The sequence below is a fragment of the Aquarana catesbeiana genome, linkage group LG01, assembly GCF_042186555.1.
Source record: "Aquarana catesbeiana isolate 2022-GZ linkage group LG01, ASM4218655v1, whole genome shotgun sequence".
In the NCBI taxonomy this organism is placed as follows: domain Eukaryota; kingdom Metazoa; phylum Chordata; class Amphibia; order Anura; family Ranidae; genus Aquarana; species Aquarana catesbeiana.
Genome location: NC_133324.1, coordinates 121,780,640 through 121,807,584, shown reverse-complemented (window position 1 = coordinate 121,807,584; position 26,945 = coordinate 121,780,640). Strand labels below are relative to the sequence as shown.

Here is a 26,945-nt window from a genome sequence, read left to right as displayed (position 1 = left end):
TCCTCTACATAATGGTGATGCAGACAGTGGTGCTTTACAGGTGTATGGAAATATTAACGTGGTATTAAAGTTTCAGCTTTAGAAAAAAAAATTACCTTCTCTGTGCAATGGTTTTGCACAGAGCAGCCCCAATCCTCTTCTTCTGTGGTCCCCATCTGGCAGTCCTGGCTCCTCCCCCTTGACTAGTGCCCACAATAGCAAACCGCTTGCTATGAGGGCACTGGTGCGTGTTCGCTCCAGAGCCACGTTTTATGCGTCCATAAGACACAGAGCCACGGCTCTGCCCCCGTGCTCTCCTCATTGGCTCACTGGATGTGATTGATAGTAGTGGGAACCAATGACTTCCCCCTGCTGTCTCAGCCAGTAAGAAGATGGAGTCCTTGGACAGCCACATTGCTCGTTCGAGAATGAGGCTCTGGTAAGTATTGGGACGGGGGGAAGTGGCACACTACTGATACAACTGATTTTTAAAAAGGTTGTGTTTATGTATATGTGTTTACTGTGTGTGTGGTTTATATGTGTGTGTGGTTGTATGTGTGTACAGGAGTGTATGTACTTACGTGCATTAGAGCTGCACGATCGTTAAAGAATCAAAATTGCAATTCTACCCAACCCCCCTTCCGATCTTAAAACAAACAGCATTTCCATCTATGTAACAAGTGAAGAGAGTTCTCTGCTCACTTCTGACTGCTGACACGAAAAAAAAAAATCCAGGCAGCCTGCAAAGTTTATCTCAACATGGAGATAACTGTAAACCAAGTAACATTTCTTTCTTAAGCCTGTACACGCGCTTAGATCTTTAGATGACCGAACGTCCATTTTTTGTGGCAGGCTAGTCTCATGTCGAAAGTGAAGAGGTTACTTGCAATAAGAAAATTTTCGTACGACAGAATACAACATCAGAAGTGACGTAATGTGTTGAATAGTTTTGTGTGTATCCTTTCGTTTCTGAGCATGCATGGTCTTGCTCTTAGGATTTTTTTTCGTACAAAAACCGTACTAATGAAACGAAAATCAGACGTTGAGTTCACATCTGACAAAAATTTTATAGCCTGCACATCCAGCTTTGGCTGCCGAAAAAGTGAAATCGGCTGTCGAAAGCACTGTACTAACGATGCGAAAATCGTCAGACAGCTCGGCGTCCGAATTTTTCCATCCGATTTTTGTATCGTGTGTACGGGCCTTAGGATCAAAGAAATGAACTTCGGTCTGTATATGAGGTCAGTTTAACCGCTTAAAGACTAAACCTTTTTCTGACATTTGTTGCTTTCAAGTTACAATCAGTATTTTTTGCTAGAAAATTACTTAGAACCCCCAAACATAATATTATATTTTAGCAGAAGCTCTAGAGAATAAAATGGCAATGTTTTATGTCACACTGTATTTGCGCAGTGGTCTTTCAAACACAATTTTTTGGGAAAAAATACACTTCAATGAATAAAAAAAACCAAACCGTAAAGTTAGCCCAATTTTTTTTTTCGTATAATGTGATAGATGTTATGCTGTGAGAATTGTGATCTTCCAAGCAAAAAAATTGTGATTCTCATTTTAGCCAGAATCGTGCAGCTTTAATCACTTGAGCCCCGGACCATTATGCTGCCTAAGGACCAGAGGTCTTTTTCCAATTTGGCACTGCGTCGCTTTAACTGGTAATTGCGCGGTCATGCAATGCTGTACCCAAACGAAATTTGCGTCCTTTTCTTCCCGCAAATAGAGCTTTCTTTTGATGGTATTTGATCACCTCTGCAGTTTTTATTTTTTGCGCTATAAATGGAAAAAGACCGAAAATTTTGAAAAAAAATGATATTTTCTACTTTTTGTTATAATAAAAATCCAATAAACTAAATTTTAGTCATACATTTAGGCCAAAATGTATTCGGCCACATGTCTTTGGTAAAAAAAATGTCAATAAGCATATATTTATTGGTTTGCGCAAAAGTTATAGCGTCTACAAACTAGGGTACATTTTCTGTAATTTACACAGCTTTTAGTTTATGACTGCCTATGTCATTTCTTGAGGTGCTAAAATGGCAGGGCAGTACAAAACCCCCCCCAAATGACCCCATTTTGGAAAGTAGACACCCCAAGGAAATTGCTGAGAGGCATGTTGAGCCCATTGAATATTTATTTTTTTTGTCCCAAGTGATTGAATAATGACAAAAAAAAAATAAAAATATTTACAAAAAGTTGTCACTAAATGATATATTTCTCACACAGGCCATGGGCCTATGTGGAATTGCACCCCAAAATACATTCTGCTGCTTCTCCTGAGTATGGGGATACCACATGTGTGGGACTTTTTGGGAGCCTAGCCACGTACGGGGCCCCGAAAACCAAGCACCACCTTCAGGATTTCCAAGGGTGAAAATTTTTGATTTCACTCTTCACTGCCTATCACAGTTTCGGAGGCCATGGAATGCCCAGGTGGCACAAAACCCCCCCAAATGACCCCATTTTGGAAAGTAGACACCCCAAGCTATTTGCTGAGAGGCATGGAGAGTATTTTGCAGCTCTCTTTTGTTTTTGAAAATGAAGAAAGACAAGAAAAAACTTTTTTTTTTTTTCAATTTTTAAAACTTTGTGACAAAAAGTGAGGTCTGCAAAATACTCACTATACCTCTCAGCAAATAGCTTTGGGTGTCTACTTTCCAAAATGGGGTCATTTGGGGGGTTTTGTGCCACCTGGGCTTTCCATGGCCTCCGAAACTGTGATAGGCAGTGAAGAGTGAAATCAAAAATTCACGCCCTTAGAAAGCCTGAAGGCGGTGCTTGGTTTTCGGGGTCCCGTACGCGGCTAGGCTCCCAAAAAGTCTCACACATGTGGTATCCCCGTACTCAGGAGAAGCAGCAGAATGTATTTTGGGGTGTAATTTCACATATTCCCATGGCATGTTTGAGCAATATATCATTTAGTGACAACTTTGTGCAAAAAAAAAAAAAAATTTGTCTCTTTCCCGCAACTTGTGTCGCAATATAAAATATTCCATGGACTCGACATGCCTCTCAGCAAATAGCTTGGGGTGTCTATTTTCCAAAATGGGGTCATTTGGGGGGGTTTTGAACTGTCCTGGCATTTTATGCACAACATTTAGAAGCTTATGTCACACATCACCAACTCTTCTAACCACTTGAAGACAAAGCCCTTTCTGACACTCATTGTTTACATGAAAAAGTTATTTTTTTTTGCAAAAAAATTACTTTGAACCCCCAAACATTATATATTTTTTTAAAGCAAATGCCCTACAGATTAAAATGGTGGGTGTTTCAAATTTTTTTTTCACAGTATTTGCGCAGCGATTTTTCAAACGCATTTTTTGGGGAAAAAACACACTTTTTTAAATTTTAATGCACTAAAACACACTATATTGCCCAAATGTTTGATGAAATAAAAAAGATGATCTTAGGCCGAGTACATGGATACCAAACATGACATGCTTTAAAATTGCGCACAAACGTGCAGTGGCAACAAAATAAATGCATTTTTAAAAGCCTTTACAGGTTACCACTTTAGATTTACAGAGGAGGTCTACTGCAAAAATTACTGCCCTCGATCTGACCTTCGCGGCGATACCTCACATGCATGGTGCAATTGCTGTTTACGTTTGACGACAGACCGCCGTTTGCGTTCGCCTTAGCGCGAGAGCAGGGGGCGACAGGGGTACTTTTTTTTTTTTTTCTTTATTATTTTTTTGCTTTTTTATCTTATTTTTAAACTGTTCCTTTCATTTTTTTTTTTTTTTTTTTTAATCATTTTTATTGTTATCTTGGGGAATGCAAATATCCCCTATGATAGCAATAGGTAGTGACAGGTACTCTTTTTTGAAAAAATTGGGGTCTATTAGACCCTAGATCTCTCCTCTGCCCTCAAAGCATCTGATGACACCAAGATCGGTGTGATAAAATGCTTCCCCAATTTCCCAATGGCGCTATTTACATCCGGCGAAATCTAAGTCATAAAATGATCGTAGCTTCCGGTTTCTTAGGCCATAGAGATGTTTGGAGCCACTCTGGTCTCTGATCAGCTCTATGGTCAGCTGGCTGAATCACCGGCTGCATTCTCAGGTTCCCTGTTGAGACAGGAGAGCCAGAGAAAAACACGGAAGACGGTGGGGGGGGGTATTCCCTCCCACGGCTTGTAAAAGCAGTCTAGAGGCTAATTAGCCACTAGGATTGCTTTTACATGAAAGCCGACCGCTGGCTGAAAAGAATGATACCAAGATGATACCTAAACCTGCAGGCATCATTCTGGTATAACCATTCAAAGTCGTGAATGGTGTACCTGAAGACAAAAAAATGGTTAACAATAAAGCACAGTAAACGGTAAAGTATAAAAAATTGCATACCTGAAAAGCAAACATGATAAAACATAATAACAATAAAACATTGCAGAATAGAATACAGTAAAAAAGAGCAGAACAAGAGAGAGAGAATAGAGAGAGAGAGAACAATAAAACGACAACTATTTTTTTTTATTTTATATATATTTTTTTTTTTTACACTTTTTTTGTAACTAATTTTTATAACGGTAACCGGTTCCAGGTTCGGGTCTCTCAAAATGCGATGGCATCTTGGGAGACCCTGTGAAAGTGTGCCTAGTCTGTGCAATGCTGTACCCTACGCTAATACTCAACTAGTGAATGGTAGGGTTCAAAACATTCACCAATGCAAAGACCAGGATTGTCAGGACAGGAGGGACAATAATAGCGGGTGTCACGCCTATATCCGCGCTTGCTGCAGACACGACATCTTTTTTGGGGGTTCGTTGGGTAGGGGTACTCGGGAGGACATAAAGAAAATGCCTCTCATGCAGCCGACTGCATTTGGTTGGGGATGTGAATGGGGGAAGTACGGGCGCTGCAGAAGCGGTGGGTTCCCAATTAGGATTGGCGAATGCAGCAGGAAGGGCATTATGGGCACGATGGGCCTGTGTTTGTCTTCTTGGTGGCAGCGGGACACTACTTGTGCTTGCCACCTCACCAGCTTGAACTGCACTTATGGGACTCGCCACGTCACCAAGTGTTACTGCAGTGCTGGTTTGACTACGACCGGGGTGTACTAGGCCGCTGGCGCTTGCCAGTTCAATAAAAAGCTACCAAAAAAACTGTTAGCGATCGCAGGGATCAGGCCTGACTCTGCGAACGCTGCAGTTATGCGTTTAGTGTTTTGTAAGTGACAGTGATCGATCGATACTGCACTTGGGTGGGCTGGGCGGAGGGGCAAAACGCAGGTGCTAGCGGGTATCTGGGCTGATCCCGCTAACACTGTTTTTGGGAACCCTAAACTGCTGGGGACGCTAGTATAGATCTGATCGGATCAGATACTATACCACTAAGGGAGGCGTATGCTGCGTGCGTGGGTGTTAGCGGTACTGGCGCTAATCTGACGCTGCCCGGGGCGACGCATATCACCGCCGGGCGATCAGGGGGCTAAACCTTTATTCGGTAATAAACGGCGGGTGCCCTGACACTATAAAAAATAAACAAACTAACCAGCGTCACCCGTAACAGTTATACGGTGATCAGTGGTGAAAGGGTTAACTAGGGGGCAATCAAGGGGTTAAAACATTTATTAGATAGTATATGGGGGTCCCTGTCGCTATAAAACGCTGACGGCGAACCTAAATATTTACCTCACTAACTAGCGTCACCAGCAACACTAATACAGCGATCAGAAAAATGATCGCTTAGTGACACTGGTGACAGGGGTGATCAAGGGGTTAAAACTTTATTAGGGGGGGTTAGGGGGGTATCCTAGACCTAAAGGGGGGTAATACTAACTGTCCCAACACTGTAACTGTCACAAACTGACACCAATGCAGTAATCAGAAAAAAAAAAATACTGCTGGTGTCAGTTTGTGACAGGGGGGGGGGGGGGGGATTGGGGGGCGATCGGGGGGGGGGATCGGGGTGTTTAGTGTGCCTGGCATGTTCTACTGTGTGTGTGTAGTGTTGGTGCACTCACATACCTGTCTTCTCTCCTCGGGCCGGAACGGAAATTACCGAGCCGAGGAGAGATGACATCATTTCCTTTGCTGCTGTTTAGCATACAGCAGCAAAGGAATGTTCTCATTGGCTGGCGGCGATCGCGAGGGGGGGCCACGAACGGATGGCCTCCCCCTCATCTCCGATCGCCGTGGGAGAAAAGACGACCGCCTCGGGCACCGGGGGGGGGGGGTCCGATCGGACCCCCCACCCGCGGAAGGCAAATCACGTATATGTACGTGATTTTGCCTGTCCGTGCCACCTTGCCGACGTAAATCGGCGTGAGGCGGTCGTCAAGTGGTTAACTTATATGCTTGTTTATATGTGCATGTATGTACATTACGTTTAATCCTGACCCCTTGTTCCTGTAGAAACAGAACTGATTTTTTAGGGTGGAGGTGTGCGTGTGTGTATATATATATATATATATATATGTGTGTGTGTATATATATATTTATTATTTTCAGCAAGGACCGACACTCCTCTGAAAAGTGATCCATGCACAGATTGCTTCTTAGAAGTATTTGACAGGCAGTGAAGAGGCAATATGTTGTCTCCTCACTGCCTGTTTTAACCCCTAAATGCAACATCACCACTCCACAACTTCATCCAATGCACACAGTTGCAGCGCAGCCCTATTCACCTTGGGGGTATACATTCAGTAGCAACCAAAGCATGTGTACACCCCCAGTTGGTGCCTCTACAAAGGGGTGGCAGTTGGGGATTGTAAAAACGCGTCTGAAGCTTGTGGTTCCACTCTCCAACCTCACATGTGAACAAGCCCTTGGTTCACATCTGTGCGGTTGCGTGCTGCATATAGGGCAGCCCATTAAATTCAATGCGCTGCCTTGCAGAAATACAGGGAAAGGGTTCCCTGACTTTTTTTAATCGCGCTGAAAACTTGCCACTTTTTTTTCAATGCATGGGGGTACCATTAAGAAGTAATGTCACCCTTGCATGTATGCTAAAGAGCACTGTGTGTTAGGAACGTGCATGATTTTGCGTGCATTTTGTGTTACGCAGTAGTGTGAACTTTAGACTGGGGTGCCTTAAAAGTTAAAATACTTTTTCGAGGACGCCCAGACTGGAAAAAAGTTGAAAAACGCTGTCTTAGGAGTCCTTTATGGTGAAACTCAAACCCAGGACTGCAGGGCTAAACCACTTAAAGCCAAACATTTCTCTGAGAAAAAAAATTGCCTTCAGGAAGGTTTATTTTTTGTTTCTATTTAAGGCGTTAGAGATACACTTTGGGGTTGTTTTACTAAAACTGGAGAGTGAAATATCTGGTGCAGATCTGCACAGAAACCAGCTTCCATTTTGTTTTTTTTGTTTTTTCAAAGCTTAATTGAACAAGCTGACATTAGAAGCTATAATAATTGGCTACCATGCACAGCTACACCAGATTTTGCACGCTTCAGTTTTAGTAAATCAACCTCTTATGTCTCTTCTACAATAAAAGTATGGTTATTATAAAATTTTGGGTCCAGTGAATGTAGGAATTGTACGGTCAGTGATACCTGAGGGTCTTGTACTAGAAGCTGACCATAACGCCCATCTTCGGGAAACGCTACTTCAGGGTTTCTCAACTCCAGTCCTCAAGGCACCCCAACAGGTCATGTTTTCAGGATTTCCCTCAGATGAAACAGCTGTGGTAGTTACTAAAGCAATGAAACGGATCAAATCACTTGTGCAAAATAATGGAAAGCCTGAAAACATGACCTGTTGGGGCGCCTTGAGGACTGGAGTTGGGAAACACTGCGCTACTTATCTATGACTTTAGTACCTTTCCTGCCAGGTAATGTCCACTTGCATACCATAGTGCAGATTTACTCATTATGTTATTGAAGTTTTGTTTCTTTGTAAAAAGACTTATGTATGACACAAATCTGACTTGTTTAGCGTGATAGAAATTGTATTTATAGATCATTTTAAACATCTATTAGGTCTGTCCTCACAATTCGTTATTTCAGGATGTAATTTTTTATTTGCAGAGAAAAGCGCAAAAGGAGGAGTCGAAGTGTTTCCAAATCACCCCGAAATTCCAAAACCGCAAAAGGAGTTTCTAGGTCCCCTACTCCTAGAAGGTAGTACTCGGATTCTACTTGTCACTGACTGAACACGTGTTTGCAACATTTTGTGTTGGAAATGAAAGGTATATAAAAAACTGCTGCAAACGCCGAATAAGGGTCAAACCATACCCGTAAGAATATTAAAACAAATGGGGGTTGGTGCTGCGCTGTGAAAACACAACAATAATTCTTCTGATAAAAAAAAAAAAAAGTGTACTGCTAAAGGTAGCAGTGCACATGCAAATGAAGAAATAAATGAACAAATAATGCAAACAGTATCCACAGTGGGTTTTAAAGTGACTGATTTCAAAGTGCAAAATAATAATATTATGTTGAAACACGAGAATATTACTTCCGTACATACGATGAGTGGAAATATACAGGTGCAAAAACCAGCAAACAGTCTCTCAATGCAGAGTGCAAATAAGTTAGTACAAAACGGCAATACAGTCCTTCTGTGTGCAAAGGACGTTGAGGTGCAAACACAGGGTGCCAAGGAATAATTCACTCCTCTTCGTGCAAAAACACACACTGGTAGCAATGGCCTCTTACCTTGCGGTAATGAGGTAACCGCTTGTGTATACAAATCTGTAAGATTCACTTCTTCCTTCTACCATAGTGCTGGGCCACTGTAGATCTAGAAATGTCTTTGTCTCTCAGTGGATGCAAGAGGATATAAGAAAAGAGGGGTGTCCAGATTGTGTAGTATTTTGAATAAACATAACTTTTATTGATAACAACCATGAGGGTTCTCACATACAATCATAGGATAATGCACAGAACTCCACGAGCGGCGAGCTCGTCTGCCAGCGTCAATACAGGTGCCTTTCCGTCCCTACATGTGGCGTCACGGTCATCGTGACTTCATCCCTCTATTTTGCAATTTGTTACCAGTCACTTTAGCACACACTGTGGTTATTAACACTGTTGATTTATTTGTACTGCTACCTTTAGCAGTATTCTTTCTCTGATTACTTGGTTCACTCTTAAATAGCGCAGCACCAACCCCCATTTGTTTTAATAGTACAGGGCTAGTTTTTGCACAGCTTTTGGAAAGGGTTAGGTATTTCTTACTGCCTTTGGCCCCCCCCCGGAACTAATTAAAAAAAAAAAAAAGAGACTCTCTGTATTTCATAGTGGATGCAATTCCATCCTTTTATTCAGTATAAAGTAATGTACATAAGATAATAACATTTTCGTCTGCAGACATGAGGAAGTGGGAATTTCTCCCTCTTTACACTGCTTTTGACCAGCTTCTCATGTTCTGGTGCAGTAATGGAGATGTGTGTGTGTGTGTGTGTGTGTGTATATGTATATATGTGTGTGTGTGTGTGTGTGTGTGTGTATATGTATGTGTGTGTATATATATATATATATATATATATATATATATATATATATATATATATATATATATATATATATATATATATTTGAGATACAGTCTCACAAAAGTGAGTACACCCCTCACATTTTTGTAAATATTTAATTAAATCTTTTCATGTGACAACACCGCCAGCAGGTGTTGAAAGGGAGCCGTTTTCCCAGTGATCGAAGAGGGGAAGAGAGCTGGCCGGATCATCAAAGCGCGGGGAATATCGCTCTAACAGCTTTCATTTAAATTGCTGAGTGTTCTCCGCACTCGCTGTCGCACAGTCACACCTCCTGGCCCGGGTACTTTAATAGACAGAACACCCGTCCAATTCTGGAATGTGTGACGTATGTCAAAGTACCTGGGCTATTACGCGGGGCTGTATGTGACGGCGTGCGCGGGGAGCACTCAGCAATTTAAACAAAAGCTGTTAAAGCAATGTTCCCCGCTCTCTGATGATCCGGCCGTTAATCCTCTTCTTGATGGGCACAGGTGAGGGTGCACTGATGGGCACAGAAAGTTGTTGTTAATATTTATTTTTATAACTTCTGTATAAAACATTTAAGTGTAATTTCATCAGATAATTTATGGGGGTGGGGCATGGTAGGGGCAACTGGTGGCGAGTAACCCTTGAGGCTTGGCTAGTAGCTCAGGACTTGAAATTTTGAGCCCTGGTAAGAAGATTGCCAAAACCCTGAAACTGAGCTGCAGCACGGTGGCCAAGACAATACAGCGATAGAACAGGCCTCACCATTGTCGACCAAAGAAGTTGAGTGCACATGCTAATCGTCATATCCAGAGGTTGTCTTTGTGAAATAGACATAAGAGTGCTGCCAGCATTGCTGCAAAGGTTGAAGGGGTGGGGGGGTCAGCCTGTCAGTGCTCAGACCATACGCCACACACTGCATCAAATTGGTCTGCATGGCTGTCGTCCCAGAAGGAAGCCTCTTCTAAAGATGATGCAAACAGTTTGCTGAAGACAAGCAGACTGAGGACATGGATTACTGGAACCATGTCCCGTGGTCTGATGAGACCAAGATAAACGTATTTGATTCAGATGGTATCAAGCGTGTGTGGCGGCGACCAGATGAGGAGTACAAAGACAAGTGTGTCTTGTCTACAGTCAAGCATGGTGGTGGGAGTGTCATGGTCTGGGGCTACATGAGTGCTGCTGGCACTGGGGAGCTACAGTCCGTTGAGGGAACCATGAATGCCAACATGTACTGTGACATACTGCAGCAGAGCATGATCCCGTCCCTTTGGAGACTGGGCCACTGGGCAGTATTTCAACATTATGACCCCAAACACACTTCCAAGACAACCAATGCCTTGCTAAAAATGCTGAGGGTAAAGGTGATGGACTAGCCAAGCATGTCTCCAGATCTAAACCCTATTGAGCATCTTTGGGGCATTCTCAAATGGAAGGTGGAGAAGCGCAAGGTCTCCAACATCCACCAGCTCCATGATGTCATCATGGAGTAGTGGAAGAGGACTCCAGTGGCAACCTGTTTGGTGAACTCCATGCCCAAGAGGGTTAAGGTAGTGCTGGAAAATAATGGTGGCCACACAAAATATTGACACTTTTGGACATCTTCAATGTGTACTCATTTTTGTTGCCAGAAGTTTAGACATTAATGGCTCTGTGTTGTTATTTTGAGGATACAGCAAATTTACATTGTTATACAAGCTGTACACTCCACTCCTTTACATTGTAGCAAAGTGTAATTTCTTCAGTGTTGTCACATGAAAAAATATAATATATTTACAAATATGTGAGGGGTGTACTCACTTTGGTGAGATACTGTGTGTGTGTGTGTGTGTGTATAATATATATAATTTTTTTTTTCATACATCATGGGACACAGAGTCAGGCTAATATTCATTACCTGCTGGCTTATACTTCATCTCCAGGTGAATGGACACTGGTAGACCAGGAAGTGATCCCCTATATAACCCCTCCCATACAGGAAGCACTTCAGTTTTTTTTTTTACCAGTATCTGCAAGGTGGATGGCACGGTTTGTTTGAGCGCTCTGAGCTCCAGTTCTCTAATCCCACAAACGGTTCCAAAAACGAGTCAAGGGATTGACCAATCGGATCCATTTGACACAGGCTTTTCTGCTTAGATAAATGGTACCTGAGCCTCTCAAAGAAGACTTAAGATACTGCGAGGTTTTGCCTGTAATGTGGCCTCCGGGCGCTGGACCCTGCGGAGTGGAAATCCTGGATACTGCTAAGGCATTTCCTGCAGGTTGCTGTACATGTCCAAGGGAGTGGACCCTAAACATGAAAGGGTACCCAGTCCTTGAAGGTCCAAGTGACAGGAACCCACCATGAAGGGTGAAGATTGGGCCCTTAGTTCCTAAGTGGCCCTGCGCCTGGACAGGTAAGTGAAACCCCTTTATTTTATTGTGGGGTGTCCCAGTGACTAACAATCAGTCAAGCTAGCTAAAGGCTAGACACCTGTGTGCGGTGACCATACAGGGGACTTTTGGGCTAGCTGTGCGTGTTTGCAAAGTGTACCCTTTTTGCTTGTGTCTGGCTGTTTTTTACCTGTACAATGGCGCACTACGTTGCTCCATTTCGCCTTGGTTTGCCATGGCGCACGTGCGTTTGCAAGAGCGTTGCTGGGCTCAGCAGTTAATGTTTCTCGGCCATGGCGCATGCGGATTCGCCGCACATGCGCCGTAACCTTTATCTGGGCGCACGAAGATTTGAGTCGTACGCTAACACAGTCACGCCCCCTCGCCGGTACCACGCATACATAGAACGTTCCGGCGCACACCCAGCTTATATAAGCTGTGTATGCCAAGCATGTGGTTCTTCCAGAAGGCAGCTGTGGGACGCAGAGCAGGCTCTGAACAGACACTTGCAGTGGTTCATTTCTCCTTACCTGGATCACGTGCGACAACATGTGTTGCTTGGCAGGGTAAAGGTGCTTAGCAGGATTGTTGCATAGGGGCTTGGTGAGCCCTATTAAAGGGTCTCCCTTTTGAGGTGTTTTAACTACACCCCAGTATTCTTTGTTTGTGGCATTGAATGTCTTCCAAAAAGACGAGTGGGACTAACACCACAGGGAAGGACACACCTATGTCATCAGTTTCTGATGAACCTAGTCGTAGCCCTAGTGTTGTATCCCCTGAAAGACCAGAGGCTCCTGGGCAATCTGAGCCGCTGCGCCTATCTGGTATTGTGCCTACAGTCAACGCTGCTGCTTCACCCTTTATTACTAAGGATGAACTGTCCTCAGCCCTAGCCGTGTTAGAGCACACAATTGCCGACATGATTGCCTCCATCCCGCAGGGTGGCAGGAAGCAGGACAGATCCCCCTCCCCGGAGTCTCCTCGTCTGGATCAGGAATAGGTTGAGGATGGGGAAGAGCTTAAAGCTCAGGATTTGGTGGAGTACCCTGCAGATGAGTCTGCTTCCGAGCAATCTGGACAAGAAGATATCCACTCGATGCCTGCCTTTCAGTTGCAGAGGTTTTCGATCCTGACCCTGACCGAAATGGTTCGTTCTGCCTTTAAGTTGCCTCTTGCAGAGGTGACTGAGCCCCCCTGGTCCTCTTTGGGATCTCTGAGACCTTTTCAGGTCGCACAGACTTTCCTGCTACACCCCCTGTTGGAACAGGTGGTGTATGCTAATTGGGAACATCCTGACAGGACTTTTTTGCCTCCTAAAAGGTGTTCCCTTTTATATCCCATGGATGAAAAGTTTGTTAAAAAATGGAGCATGCCAACCGTAGATGCAGCAGTCTCTTCCTTAAATAAGAACTTGTCCGGTAGATAACGCACAGGGCTTGAAAGACCCTGTTGACAAGAAATTGGAGGAGTTATTAAAGGCTTCCTTTTCTTTGGCCAGTTCAGCCAATCAGCCAGCTGTTGCAACAATTTCTATTTGCCAATCCATAAATGATCAAGTCAAACGGCCGGATAGGCCTAACCAGGAGGATGATCTGCCTGAAAGTAAGACCGATATTCCTCGAGCGCTGTGTTTTGCTGTTGATGCTTTTAAAGGATTCAATACAGCAGGTTTCTCCTCTGGCTCTTGTCTGTACATATGCGCAGACTTTTATGGCTTAAGGACTGGTCAGCCGAGCTTGCTTGTAAAAAGTTATTTGCAAGTTTCCCGTTTCATGGGGAACGTTTATTTGGTGATCACTTGGACAAATATATCCAAAATATTTCCAGAGGGAAGCGTTCTCTACTTCCTGTGAAGAAAAGCACCAAACGTCTCTCGTTTAAAAACCCAGGGACTGCTTCCTCAAATGTCTGTGTCAGGGCGGTTCTGCCGCCAACACGGCGCCAGGGGCAAGCCGCAAGGCCATGGCCAGAAAAAGCCCTGTGTCCAAAATTCTTCTAAACCCAGCATCAAGCCCTCCTTTTGAGGGGACGCCCCCACTCCATCGGGTTGGGGGAAGGCTGCTGCACTTTGCAGACGTTTGGAAAACAATTCAGGACGATTAGGTCACCTCAATTATATCTCGCGGTTACAAGCTGGAGTTACGGGGGGTGCCCCCTCTGAGGTTTCTAAGATCCAGCGTTACCTCGGATCCTTCAAAAAGAAACTTATTGTTTCAGGCATTACATCATCTAGTGCATCAAGGAGTGATTGTAGAGGTTCCGGTATCCGAAAGGGGCACAGGGTTTTACTCCAAACCTGTTTAGGGTTCAAAAACCAAACGGGGACACAAGGCCCATTTTGGACCTAAGGTCCCTGAACAAGTATCTATTGATGCAATCCTTTTGGATGGAGTCTGTCCGCTCAGTAGTAACCTCACTCCAGAGGGAAGACTTTTGTGGCTCCGTTGATATAAAGGACACATACTTACACGTAGGGCTGAAACAACTAATTGATCGACAACTAATCGATTATGAAATCGATTACTATTTTCATAATCGATTAATCGGCCAGTAACATAATGGGGTTAAAAAAAAAAATAAAATGAGCCCTTTATAGTACAAAAAGAGCAAATAATCGCTACTGCAAATATTACTTTCACAGTTCTACACTAAAAAAATTAACCCCTTACAGTAGCGATTATATGCTTTTTTTTGTACCATAAAGGGCTAATTTTAGTTTTTTTCACCCCATTGTGTTACTAAACGTCTTAGACCTGGTTCACACCTATGTGTTTTTTTGGTGCTTTTTGCAGAAACACACTACAGTTCATTCACTTGGTTTCCTATGGGACATGTTCACGCAAAACGGTGCTTTTTTGGTTCAATATACTTCAATAGAGAAGCTGCAGAAAAGCATGTAATGCGTTTTTGCAGCAATAATGTGTTTTTTAATCTGCCCAACAACAAATTGGCCAAAAAAATGCAAAAACGCAAATCGCTGAAAAATCAGGTGCACAAAAATCTAAACGCTCAGCAAAAAACACTGCAGAAATAGATGAAAAGCAAACTGCATAGGTGTGTAATGAGCCTTATGCTGGCCACACGGATCAATTTTCAGACAAGAATATTCAGACGAAAAATCTTTGTTCATTCACTGAATGAAAGAACGAACGTTCTTAAAATTATATTTTTTTTGAAGGAAGACCTTGTTTTTGTTTTTAATAAAAAAAATGTGATCACTGAGTCTGATATTTACCAGATTCACCCTTTAATAGTATATACAGTATATCTCCTCTAATAGTATATACAGTATATCTCTCCTCTAATAGTATATACAGTACATCTCTCCTCTAATAGTTTATACAGTATATCACTTCTGTCTGTTATGCTCAGAGTGGATTCGATATTTTGCTCCCTAACCATATAGTTGGTTATTTATATTTACCACTGCATAGAGATATTTAAGAATAAATTACCTTTTTTTAAAACTTTACATATTAACTAAATTATACACCACACTTTTTTTTAAGGTTATTAACCGAATAATCGATTAATCAAAACAATAATCTGCCAATGAATCGATTATGAAAATAATCGTTAGTTGCAGCCCTACTTACACGTACTTATCTTTCAGCCTCATCAGAGGTTCCTACGTTTTGCAGTAGAGGAACGTCATTTTCAGTTTGTGGCTCTATCCTTCGGGCTTGCTACAGCTCCCCGGCTGTTCACAAAGGTCCTAGCACCAGTACTGGGTGTTTTAAGGACCCAAGGGATCCTGGTGCTGGGGTATATGGACGATCTCCTGCTCAGAGATCACTCAGTACAGGCTCTAGAACAGAGCATAATATACGCAGTGAGGTATTTGAAAAGCTTAGGCTGGATCATAAATACCGTAAAGTCAGCCTTGAGACCAGCTCAAAGTCTAAAATATTTAGGTCTGATTCTAAACACGGTCCAAGCAAGAGTGTTCTTGCAACCCGTAAGGATCTGTGCCCTGAAGGATCAGGTGCGTCAGATATGGGGCACCAGACAACCCTCCATTCGGCTCTGTATGAGTCTTCTAGGGAGGATGGTATCCTCCGAGGCAGTGCCCTATGCCCAGTTCCATTCCAGGCCTTTACAACAAGACATTCTGTTGGCTTGGAACAGAAGAAGAAAAGTCCTGGATTATCCAGTGTGCTTATCTCAGGCATGCTTAAGCCTGAACTGGTGGTTGCAGGATCAGAACCTGCGAAAGGGAAAATCCTTTCTCCTGGTAACTTGGAGAGTACTGACTACAGATGCCAGTCTCTCAGGCTGGGGAGCGACCCCAGACGGGCTCACAGCCGAGGGGAAATGGTCAGGGACAGAGCAGACCCTGCCCACAATGTCCTAGAATTACGGGCAGTACGTCTGGCCCTATGATCCTGGATGGTGGAGCTTCAGGACTGCCCCATCAGGGTTCAGTCCGACAATGCTATGGCAGTGGCCAATATAAACCACCGAGGTGGTACCAGGAGCCGTTCAGCTCTGAAAGAGGTGTACCACATACTAGCCTGGGCAGAGGGACATGTGCCAATAATGTCGGCAGTCCATATCCCGGGAGTAGAGAACTGGAAGGCAGATTATCTCAGCCGCCAGCAGATCTGCCCGGGGGAATGGCCCCTACACCAGGTGTTCCAGGAAATTCCAGAAGTCGACTTACTGGCATCCAGGTTCAACAACGAGCTACAGCAGTTTGTGTCTCGAACAAGAGATCCTCTGGCAATTGGAGCAGATGCTCTGATAGTTCCATGGAGCCAGTACTCCCTGGTTTATGCTTTCCCTCCACGATCCCCCTTCTGCCACATTTGTTGCGCAGGATTCGGAAAGAGGGGATTCCAGTCATTTTGGTGGCACCAGCCTTGCCCAGAAGGCCCTGGTTCCCGGAGATTGTGGGACTGACAATAGACGGGCTATGGACGCTTCCACGTCACCCCTATCTACTGTCTCAAGGTCCTATACTATATTCCACCCCAATTTACAGTCTCTAAATTTGACGGCATGGCTATTGAAGCCAGGGTGTTAAAGGACCGTGGCATCTCGGGACCAGTGGTGTCTACTCTAGTGAATGCTAGAAAAGCTATTATAGGTATAGGAAGATTTATCGTAAGGTCTGGAAGACTTGTATTGCTTGGTGTGAAGCCAGAAAATGGCATCCTCGGGAATGTGATTGGGAGAATTCCCTCTTTTCTACAGTCAGCTGTGGAAATCAAATTGGCTTTGAGCCCTATCGGTATTCTTCCAAAGGCCTTTAGCCGTCCAATTCACTGATCTGAACCTTTATGCAAGGGGCAACTCGCTTGCTCACCACCCCCCCCCCCCCCCCCCCCCCACCCCCCCATTAGGTCACCTATGTGTCCTTGGGACTTGAACTTGGTGCTGTCTGTTTTACAGAAACAACCATTTGAACCTATTAAGGAAATTGCATTAGACTTTCTGTCACGCAAGCTAGCCTTCCTGATGGATATCACCTCGGCTAGAAGGGTGTCTGAGTTGGCGGCCCTTTCATGCAGGGAACCGTACTTGATCCTTCACCATGACAGTCGTGTTACAAGCTGTTCCATCCTTTTTGCTAAAAGTGTCGGCCTTTCATTTTAAATCAGTCTTTTTTTCTCTCAGCCTCATTTGGCGGAAGAGAGACTACTGCATTCTTTGGACATTGTCAGGGCAGTCAAGGTTTATTTGTCTAGATCTGTGGAGATCCGAGGATCAGACCTTCTTTTTTTTTTTTTTTTTTTTTTTTTTTTTTCTTTTACCAAAAGGACCCAAGAAGGGACAGGCAGCTTCCATTGCCAATTGGGTCTGTCAATTGGTCATTCAGGCCTACGGTCTGAAACATAAAGCTCCTCCCTTTTAGGGTGAGAGCTCATTCTACCAGGGGTGTAGGAACCTCCCTGGGCTTTTCGCCATCAGGTATCTGTGAATCAGATTTGTAAGGCTGCTACCTGGTCTTCAGTGCATACGTTAACAAAATTTTGTCAAGTGGATGTTCGAGCAGCCGAGGATTCGACTTTCGGCCGCAGTGTACTGTGGGCTGCCGTATAAGTTCTGATGGATTTTGTTTGGCAGGGTTTCTCCCTCCCCTCAAGGCTATTGCTCTGGGACGTCCCAGCAGGTAATGAATATCGGCCTGACTCTGTGTCCCGTGATGTACTCAAAGAAAAGGATTTTACAGGTATGATGTAAAAATATATATTGAATTTAATTTCTTGGCCATTTTTCAGGTAATATGAATGATAACACAAAAACTTTTCTTTCACTCATGGTTAGTGTTTGGCTGAAGCCATTTATTATCAATCTGTCAACTGTCAGATCAACTGTGTTTACTCTTTTTAAATCATAATGGCAACAGAAACTACCCAAATGACCCTGATCAAAAGTTTACATACCCCAGTCCTTAATACCGTGTATTGCCCTCTTTAACATCAATGACAGCTTGAAGTCTTTTGTGGTATTTGTGGATGAGGCTCTTCATCTTCTCAGATGGTAAAGCTGCCCATTCCTGTGGGCAGTTCCTGTAAATTCTTGGGCTGTCTTGCATTAACTGCACGTTTTGAGATCTCCCCAGAGTGGCTCAATGATATATTGATATATTTACTCCCATGCGCAGCTTCCTGGCTGATGAATGCAAATGTTCCTCCAGTATTTTTTGATAACATACTACATTCATCTTGCCATCAGTTTTGACCAAAATACCTGTGCCTTTGTAGCTCACACATCCCCAAAACATCAGCGATCCGCCTCCATGTTTCACAGTTGGAATGGTGTACTTTTTATCATAGGCCTTGTTGAAGCGTTTATGGTTGTGGCCAAAGCTCAATTTTGGTCTGATCACTCCAAATGACTTTGTGCCAGAAGGTTTGAGGCTGGTCTCTGTGCTGTTTGGCGTATTGTCAGTGGGGTACTTTATGGCATTTGCATTGTAATTGCTTTCTTCTGGTGGCTCAACCATGCAGCCTATCTTTCTTCAAGTGCCTCCTCATTGTGCATCTAGAAACAGCCACACCACATGTTTTCAGAGAGTCTTGTATTTCACCTGAAGTTATTTGTGGGTTTTTCTCTGCATCCCAAACAATTTTCCTGGCAGTTGTGGCTGAAATTCCAGTTGGTCTACCTGACCGTGGTTTGGGTTCAACAGAACCCCTCATTTTCCACGTCTTGATTTAGAGTTTAAACACTGCTGATCGGCATTCTCAATTCCTTGGATTTCTTTTTATATCCCTTTCCTGTTTTATACCTACCAACTACCTTTTCCCGCTGATCCTTCTATTATTCTTTTGCTTGCCCCATGACTCAGAATCCAGAAACGTCAGTGCAGCACTGGATGAAAGATGCAAGGGTCTGTCAGGAGTCCAGAAACTCATTGACCTTTTATATACACACACACACTAATTACAAGCAAACAAACAGATCACAGGTGAGAATGGTTACCTTTTAATAGCCATTCAAACCCCTTTGTGTTAACTTGTGTGCATGTTATCAGGCCAAAATCACCAGGGTAAGTAAACTTTTGATCAGGGACATTTGGGTAGTTTCTGTTGTGATTATGATTTAAAAAGAGTAAACACAGTTGATTGATAATAAATGGCTTCAGCCAAACACTAACCATGAGTGAAACATGTTTTTGTGTTTATCATTCATATTCTATGAAAAATGGCCAAGAAATCATAAATTCTACCAGGGTAAGTAAACTTAGAGAGAGAGCAAAATGGTGTAATTTGACCCTTATGCTGATTAAAAGAACAAGGATTAGATTGTCATGTTTTTGTTCTTTCATATGTTGTTTCTGAAACAGCTGGGCAAGTCTGTCTTGTGCTGGGATTTTATTTATTTATTTTTTTTACATTTTCATTTTTTTTTTTTAAATACTGTAATTTTGTATGATGGTTATAGCATTAACAGGAGGCGCACTGCCATCTTTATAGTGCAGTGGCACCTGCAGATTGATGAAAAGGTTTATTTTATGAAAAATTTTGAAGATAATTTTTTTTTTCCTGTAATTTTTAGGAAAAGGAGCACATAGCAGTTCTACAATGGGAATGTAGAAGACAAAAATGAAGGGATCCCTCAGTACGTTGGGATCTATAAACTAAATGAGGACAGTGCAGAAGGGAAAGCCAAAGTGGACTAAATCAACTGTGGGCACTGTTCCTCTAAGGACTCTTCGGTTGGTTTCACTGAGTGGGCATTATATGATGTCTTTACCACAACACTCTCTACGTCTTTTTCTTTAGTAACTGTTTACCACAGTGTGATGGTAAGCGTATGAACTTATGAATTGGATCACAGGACTCTTCTTCATGTTCCAACATGTTTAGTTTTTAAACCAAATTTGTGCTAATGATGACAGCCACCCTGTGAGCCCAGTCGGCCTGTTTTTTTGTTTTTTTTTTAAACCGCCATGGTGCAATCATTGTGAGGCAAAGAATCGAGGTTTAAGAAAGTTGTATATAAAAGTTTTCTTATTTTATCTGCTCATTATTTTCACAAATCATACAACTGCAACTGACCAATAATTGTTCCCTCTGGGATTTTAGTACAAAAAAAGCTGCAATGTACATGTTGACCTTGGGGACAATGTGTGCTCTGCAGATAACCATGTGAGGATGTCATTTGTGTGTTTTTTTTTTTTTTTTTTTTTTTTTTTGTGACCTTTTTTACTCAATTTAGGTCCATAAAATATACCAATTTTTGATTGGACTGACCACATGATATTTGGGTAGACCAGGCTTGTCAAGGCATGAAGCAGTGGGCCAAATTGAGTGGAATAAATCCTTCAAATGGCTGCACTATGTCTCCCGAGGACCACACCAACATAACGTCAGTAATTAACGTTATTGCAAATTACACTTTTATGCCATAAAACATTTTAAACTGAAGTGTTCTGTTGCAAAATTATGAAATGGAGTATAACCATTCTCACGCTGATAACAGAGTCTAATTAAATTTTAGAACTCTTAGGCAGCTCATACGTGATTCAGTTTTGGTGGAAGGAAAGAAAATCCCTCGATTTTCACCCATCAACACAGTGAGGCCCCACACTTGAGCATTTTGTAGCTTGTAGATCGAAGCTCAAAAACGCTCAATGAGCAATAACCTACTGTTTTCAATAGCCCTTGTTGACATCTGAGCGTCCTGTCGCTTGTAGCAAAACGATTGTTGCTCAAAAAAAGTACACAAGCTACTTTCCAGGCAGGTTGGCGTTTTTGGCCCACTAGAATTCAATGGAGATGCCTGAAAAGTGCGATATGACCATTTATTGAGCGCTTTTTTCAAGCGGTTTGTTGTGCGTTTTCTGGTTAAACAGCAGCTCCCTGCCCCTTTTTCAGCAACACTCCACACCTTTTAGTTGAGAAACGCCTGGCAAAAGCTGGAAAAAACATGCAATTCTGCTTGAGGAAAAAACGCTTAAAATCGGGACACTTAGAGCCCTTTCACACTGGGGCGGGCGGCGGCGGTAAAGCGGCGCTATTGTAAGCGGCACTTTACCGTCCCGCTAGCGGCCGAGAAATGGTTAAAAACCACCGCAAAGCGCCTCTGCAGGGGCGATTTGCCTGCGGTATAATCGCGCCGTCCCATTGATTTCAATGGGCAGGAGCGGTATACACTCTGCTCCTTCACCGCTCCGAAGATGTTGCTAGCAGGACTTTTTTTTACAGTCCTGCCAGCGCATCGCTCCAGTGTGAAAGCCTTGGGGCTTCTAGGACAGCTGCTCAGGGAAACATCATGAAGATGGCATGAAGGGAGGATATTTACAAGGAGGAGCTGCCTGCAGGACACAGGATACACACCATTACATGTCGCTAATGTGTACTGCTCCAAAAAATTAAATAAAAGTAGGGAAAAAGCAACTGAGGGCTGCATGTGGCCTAGTTTGACATGCCTGGTTTAGGCTCTTTGATCGTACATCTTGTTCCTCCAGCATTTGCAACATTTTGAGATTAGGTAGATCCTTTAATAGATTGTGATTTTTCTCATTCATAAACTTTTTTTGGGCTATTGTCAAGTGCCCTAATATTTCAAGGTAAGCTAGTTTAAAGTAACTATGATGCTGAAGTGCAAGCAATTAGTATTCAAATGGATCCTAGGCCTTAGGCTGCAGAAAGAGCCTCAGGCTCCCTCAAAAGTTAAGGGTCCCCAGGTTACATTATGTGCAGGTATGCAGAGCATATTTACACATTTTGATAGTATTGCTTGCCAAAGCACCATCCTTCAGAGACTCAATGGGAGCCATCTCCCTCTTTGCCACCGTTGATTTTGTCTTCCAGGTTCAGCATCTTCGGTCATCTTGCTTGGTGGGCTTGTGCTGACATTTATTCCTACGCATCTGCGTGAAAGTTAATTTTCCCCAGCATCCACCACATGAGTGGCTGGTGTACATTCAATAGGTAAGCTGACAAGTAAGGTAGAAGCTTTTATGACAGATGAGACATACACAGTTTCTTCTGCTATAAAAGCTTACCCGTTAGCATTTTGTTAAACACTTTAGGTCTTTCTGTAAGATTCATGCCCCATCATTCACCTGTCAGAGCCTTGGTGGACAGTAGAAACTTTGGGCATTTGACAGTAAATGACTTGGGAGGGGCAGAAAGTAAAACTCTAGCTTATCTTTTTTCTTTAGTTTTTTTTTTTTTTGAGAGATAATGGGTTAGAACCTCTTTTTTTTTTTTTCCTTGCAATTTTCCCTGGGTTTTACAGTAGTTACTTGAGCAGAAGTAGAGGGAATACCTTCAAATGAAGAAACTTGTTTCAGAATTTCCCATCACTTTGAGAAGACTTCCACTCGTGACAGAGGTTCTAACCCTTTCCCAGTAATGCTTTAGTCCCAACCTGAATAGAATTTTAGGCCTATAAGGTCTAGAATCAAAGGGGCTCCATAAAGATTTATTTAAAGATCGACACAGATACTTTAGCTCTGATACCTTTAGGTGCTTTTAAGGCTAGATCAGGTTTACTGTAATGCATTGCATAGACACATGGCACGCACTAACTTAACAGCAGCAATGTGAAAGGTGAGAGCCTAAACGTACTGAGAATTATGGAATTTTCAGAATTAAATAAGTATTAAAGGAACACTGTTGCTGCATTAAAACAATTCAAAATGTTCCACCCTGTAAAAGGGGTTTTATACTTTCTTTTCCGGCAAATTTAGCGTGGGATCTTTGCTCTCTTGAAGAACTGTGGGAGCTGCTATCAGATCGGTCTTCTATCCATGTGTACTATTTAAACCTAGAAACAGAAAAGTGACTGCAAAAAAATGCCAAGTAGTCCGTCGAGTTTGCCCATTTTTCATTTTATTTCTTATACGTTTTGTAATTTTTTTTTTTCCCGTTAACTTTTGCCTGAGTATAGTATTTGTCCCAAGCATGTTTGAAGCCATTTACTGTTGATTGAGTCACTACCTCTGCTGGAAGTTTATTCCAAGCATCAACTACGCTTTCAGTAAAATAATACTTTCTAAGATTAGTTTTGAACTTTCCTCCAGTTAGTTTGAGGTCATGTGCTCTTAATTTTGGTTTCATATTGAAAAAACTGCCCTCCTGAACCTTATTTACCCCTTGATGCATTTAAAGGTTTCAATCATGTCTCCTCTTTCCTCCAGACTGTACATATTAAGTTCCTGATATCGCTCTTGATATGTTTTATTCCTCAGACTTTTCACCATTTTTATTACTCGTCTCTGGACTCGTTCTATTTAATCAATATCTTTTTTGAAAGTGAGGTCTCTAGAACTGGACACAGTATTCTAAATGAGGTCTCACTAAAGGTCTATATAGGGGAATTGGTATCTTCTTCTGCTGCTGGTAATTGCTCTAGTGATAACTAAATATTTATATAGGGGAATCAGGACCTCCTGCTGGTAATCCCTCTAGTGAAAACCAAAAATGTATATAGGGGAATTGGGACCTCCTTCCTCCTGCTGGGGATCCCTCTAGCGATGCATCCTTGAATTCTATTAACTCCTCACTGCCTGATCACACTGTTTGCTCATTTTGCAATCATCCGAAATAAGTACCCCCAAATATTTTTCCTCAGTAGTGCTGGCCAACACTGTACCCCTAATGTCCTCTCTCAAGGGATCCTTTTTCCCTAGGTGCATTATCTTACATTTAGAAACCTTGAACAGCAGTTTCCACTTTGGTCCCCCGGAAGAAACCACAGCACCAATTGCTGTGTATATGATCTGACAGCCCTGGAAGTGTTGGATAGCAATTACTCTTGAAAACAGCAAAGATTAAATATACCACCTTTGGAAAGCGAAAGTATAAAGCTGCTTCTACAGGGTATGTCTTTTTTACATGTTTTTCAACACAGCAACAGTGAGGCTTTAAAGGACATCTGTTATGAGAGAACCATTAATGCTGCCATTACTGACCTCTCCTGAAAATGCTAGTTGCCTGGGTGCTGTGCTAACTGTCTAGCTTCAATCCTTTTAAATAACTGAGCAGAATAAGTATGTACGTAAAGACTTCTGGTTTTCTTTATCTACATATTTGATCAGATTCAGTCACCTAAAAAGTATTGAAGTTGGAGACAGTGGAGATTTTTATGAAGACTGTAGCCTTGTATTTCTTACAACAGGTTTTCAAGGAGCTGACTGTATGGTGTAACATAAAAATATGGCAAGTGCTCTAAACTAAATGGTATGCATATTAATTGGGTTGCTTGTTGGATTTGCAACTCACTGTCGCCCTGCCTAAGGTGCCCGGTTGCTTCTTGCCGGGGTTCTCGGTCTATGCTTTGGCTGTGCAGTGGTAGTGCTCTGTGCAGCCTGTACAGTCGATGTGGTGCTTTCTTTTGATGTTTACTATAGACCACTAACCTCCTATTAGTTACTGCATTACTTTGTGGAAGCCCACTGCACGTGTGTGAGTTTCAAAGTGCTGGCAGAGAACAAGCTGCTGCATACTGCAGTGCTGAGGCTTGTATGCACTGTATGGTCCTGGACATGCCAGGCATTGTCTTCTATGGTTTGCTGTCTGTCCCTTAATGACGGGAACAGCATGGGTGGGGGGGAGGCACAGGGAACAAGATTAACTGCCTTTATATTTTAAGGCCCAGGAAACACTACTATTGTACTGCAATGTTCAGGTTCAATAAACAGGATAGGATATTGTGTGAAAAATATGCTTCACTGTAAAGCACAAGTAATGCTTCAGTGCCTTCTAACAGTGCAGAGTCTTACATGACTGCTAATTAGGGACATTAAAAGATCTCCACCAAAATGGTTTAAAGTAACACCTGCAAAGAGGTTACTTGGCTATGCTGCTCTGTTATTGCAATCTGTCAGTTTCAGACTGAGTATGGATTCCCTCTGACACTATTGGGCCTGTCTATTAAAAAAAAATGTCACGTAATATGTGCATTTCCTATTGTCAACTCCATCCAGTGGCAATAATGTGTCATTTTCCTGAAAAACTACATCATAGCCAATGGATGGGAAATACACATAATACAGGGATTTTTTTGAGATGGTGTGTAAATGCTTGAGGCATTTGCACAAAAATGTTTGAATAAATAGACCCCTTAAAGCAAAACTTAAGTCAAGTGCTTTTTTTTTTTATTTATTTATTTTTTTTAAATATGTCCTTTTGCTTTCTGGGCCAAAGGGACAGGAGGTGAGTGGAAATATACCTGAAGTAGAGGGAAATATAAACCTCTTAAAGTTGTTTCAGGAGTCAAGGAGGGGATATACCTTCTAATGGGAATCTTTTCCAGTTTCGGTGACAGCCATAGAATTCTTCTATGGACCTGTAATTGCAGCCGTCATAGCCTCCCCAGTGGAGATGGAGGCTGTAGAGGTTCTCGCTCTTCCCCACACTATCCAAAACTAAAGTATTGGCTGGAGTTTTACTTTATGCAGAGTGGTCAGAAAAAGTGCTCAGAACACTGAAATTGGTGGAACGTAGCAAGTAAGTAAAAGGTGGATGTTTCTACACCTGTAACTGTTATTTCCCTGTTAATGTGAGTCTTTTCCTCATTAAAACAGCTATATGTCTGAAGTGTAATATTAATAAATGAACTGTCATACAAATGTGTGTGTTTTTAGTGGGTTTGTTTGATTTAGTCATACTTTACAAATGATCTGGCAAGGCTATTAGTGTTTGGTCAGATAAGAGGAGTATGATAAATCCGGGCTGTCTGTATCTATTGCTTTTGCAACATATAGTAATGGACTTTAGAGAGGCAATATGATTGTACGCAGTGGGGTGTGCATCTTCACTGGTCTCACGATTCGATTCTATGATGCATCACAATTACTGCCCATGGTTTTTAGGCAAAATTTGAAGCAGTCAGAAGAACTCTTAGTGCAATATTCTATTTGGGGAGGGTAATTTTCATAACCATGCAAGGGCTACAAGTTATTCACTTTCAGTTCATTACAGAGAACAAAGGGGCATTTTTTACATCCTAGCGGAAAACTGAAAGGCTTCTTTGCCGTAAGAGCTGTGAAAATGTGGAATAGGCTGACTTTCTCACAAACTAGGTCTGGGCTGCTCAGTAGATTGTTTTAACAAAGACCTGTAATGCATTCCTGTCATATTTTGTGCATTTATAAGTGATTGAGGGATGGTGGTTGGGGATGGGATGAGGCAGAAGGATGATGGATGGGATCAGGTGCAGAGAGATGGTGGGATGGATGAGATCAGTGACAAGGGATGGAAGGGATCCAGTGGCAGAAGGATGGTGGGGATGGGATCAGTGGCAGAGGGATGGATAGGATGGAAGGAAGGGCTCAGTGGCAGAGGGATAGTGGGGTGGCAGGGATGGTGGGATTAGTGACACTGGCACTCACCTGCTCTGTCAGTCTGTTCCCCCTCGACCATGCTCAGTGTGTCTCTGCCTCTCTTCTCCCTTCTGGTGCCTCCAGCGATGCCTCTCTTGACGTTTGGTCCTCCTGCACTCTACTGGCAATCAGCTGATTTTCTGCTTTAGTGTCCATCTGTGGGCGGGGCAGGGGGCTTTATCTACCAGGCAGGGTCTGCCTCTGCGTTTATCCAGGAGAAGAAGAGCACTGCACGGAGTGCCGGATGTCATCCGAGATCGAGTCGACTGACTCTCAGCATCGCTGCAGAATCGCAAATGTCTGAATCGTGATGCTGCGATTTATATTCAACACCCCTAGTACACGGGTGCTCAATCTGTGGCCCTCCCAGCTG

At 42.8% G+C, this 26,945-nt stretch overlaps 1 protein-coding gene across 3 annotated transcripts in view; it reads left to right on the top strand.

Annotated features, from left to right (window-relative positions):
- The window catches only part of SREK1 (splicing regulatory glutamic acid and lysine rich protein 1), an 87,869-nt gene extending 62,050 nt beyond the window's left edge, over nucleotides 1-25,819 (top strand). For 2 of the 3 annotated variants that reach the window (XM_073623458.1, XM_073623469.1), the window contains 2 exons: nucleotides 7,973-8,065; nucleotides 19,792-25,819. In XM_073623458.1, coding sequence (XP_073479559.1) covers nucleotides 7,973-8,065; nucleotides 19,792-19,807 — 109 coding nt within the window. In that variant the 3' untranslated portion in view covers nucleotides 19,808-25,819. Of the gene's footprint in view, nucleotides 1-7,972; nucleotides 8,134-19,791 lie in introns of all 3 variants that reach the window. The other variant, XR_012243129.1, reaches the window with a different exon arrangement.
- The last annotated feature ends 1,126 nt before the right edge of the window (nucleotides 25,820-26,945 follow it).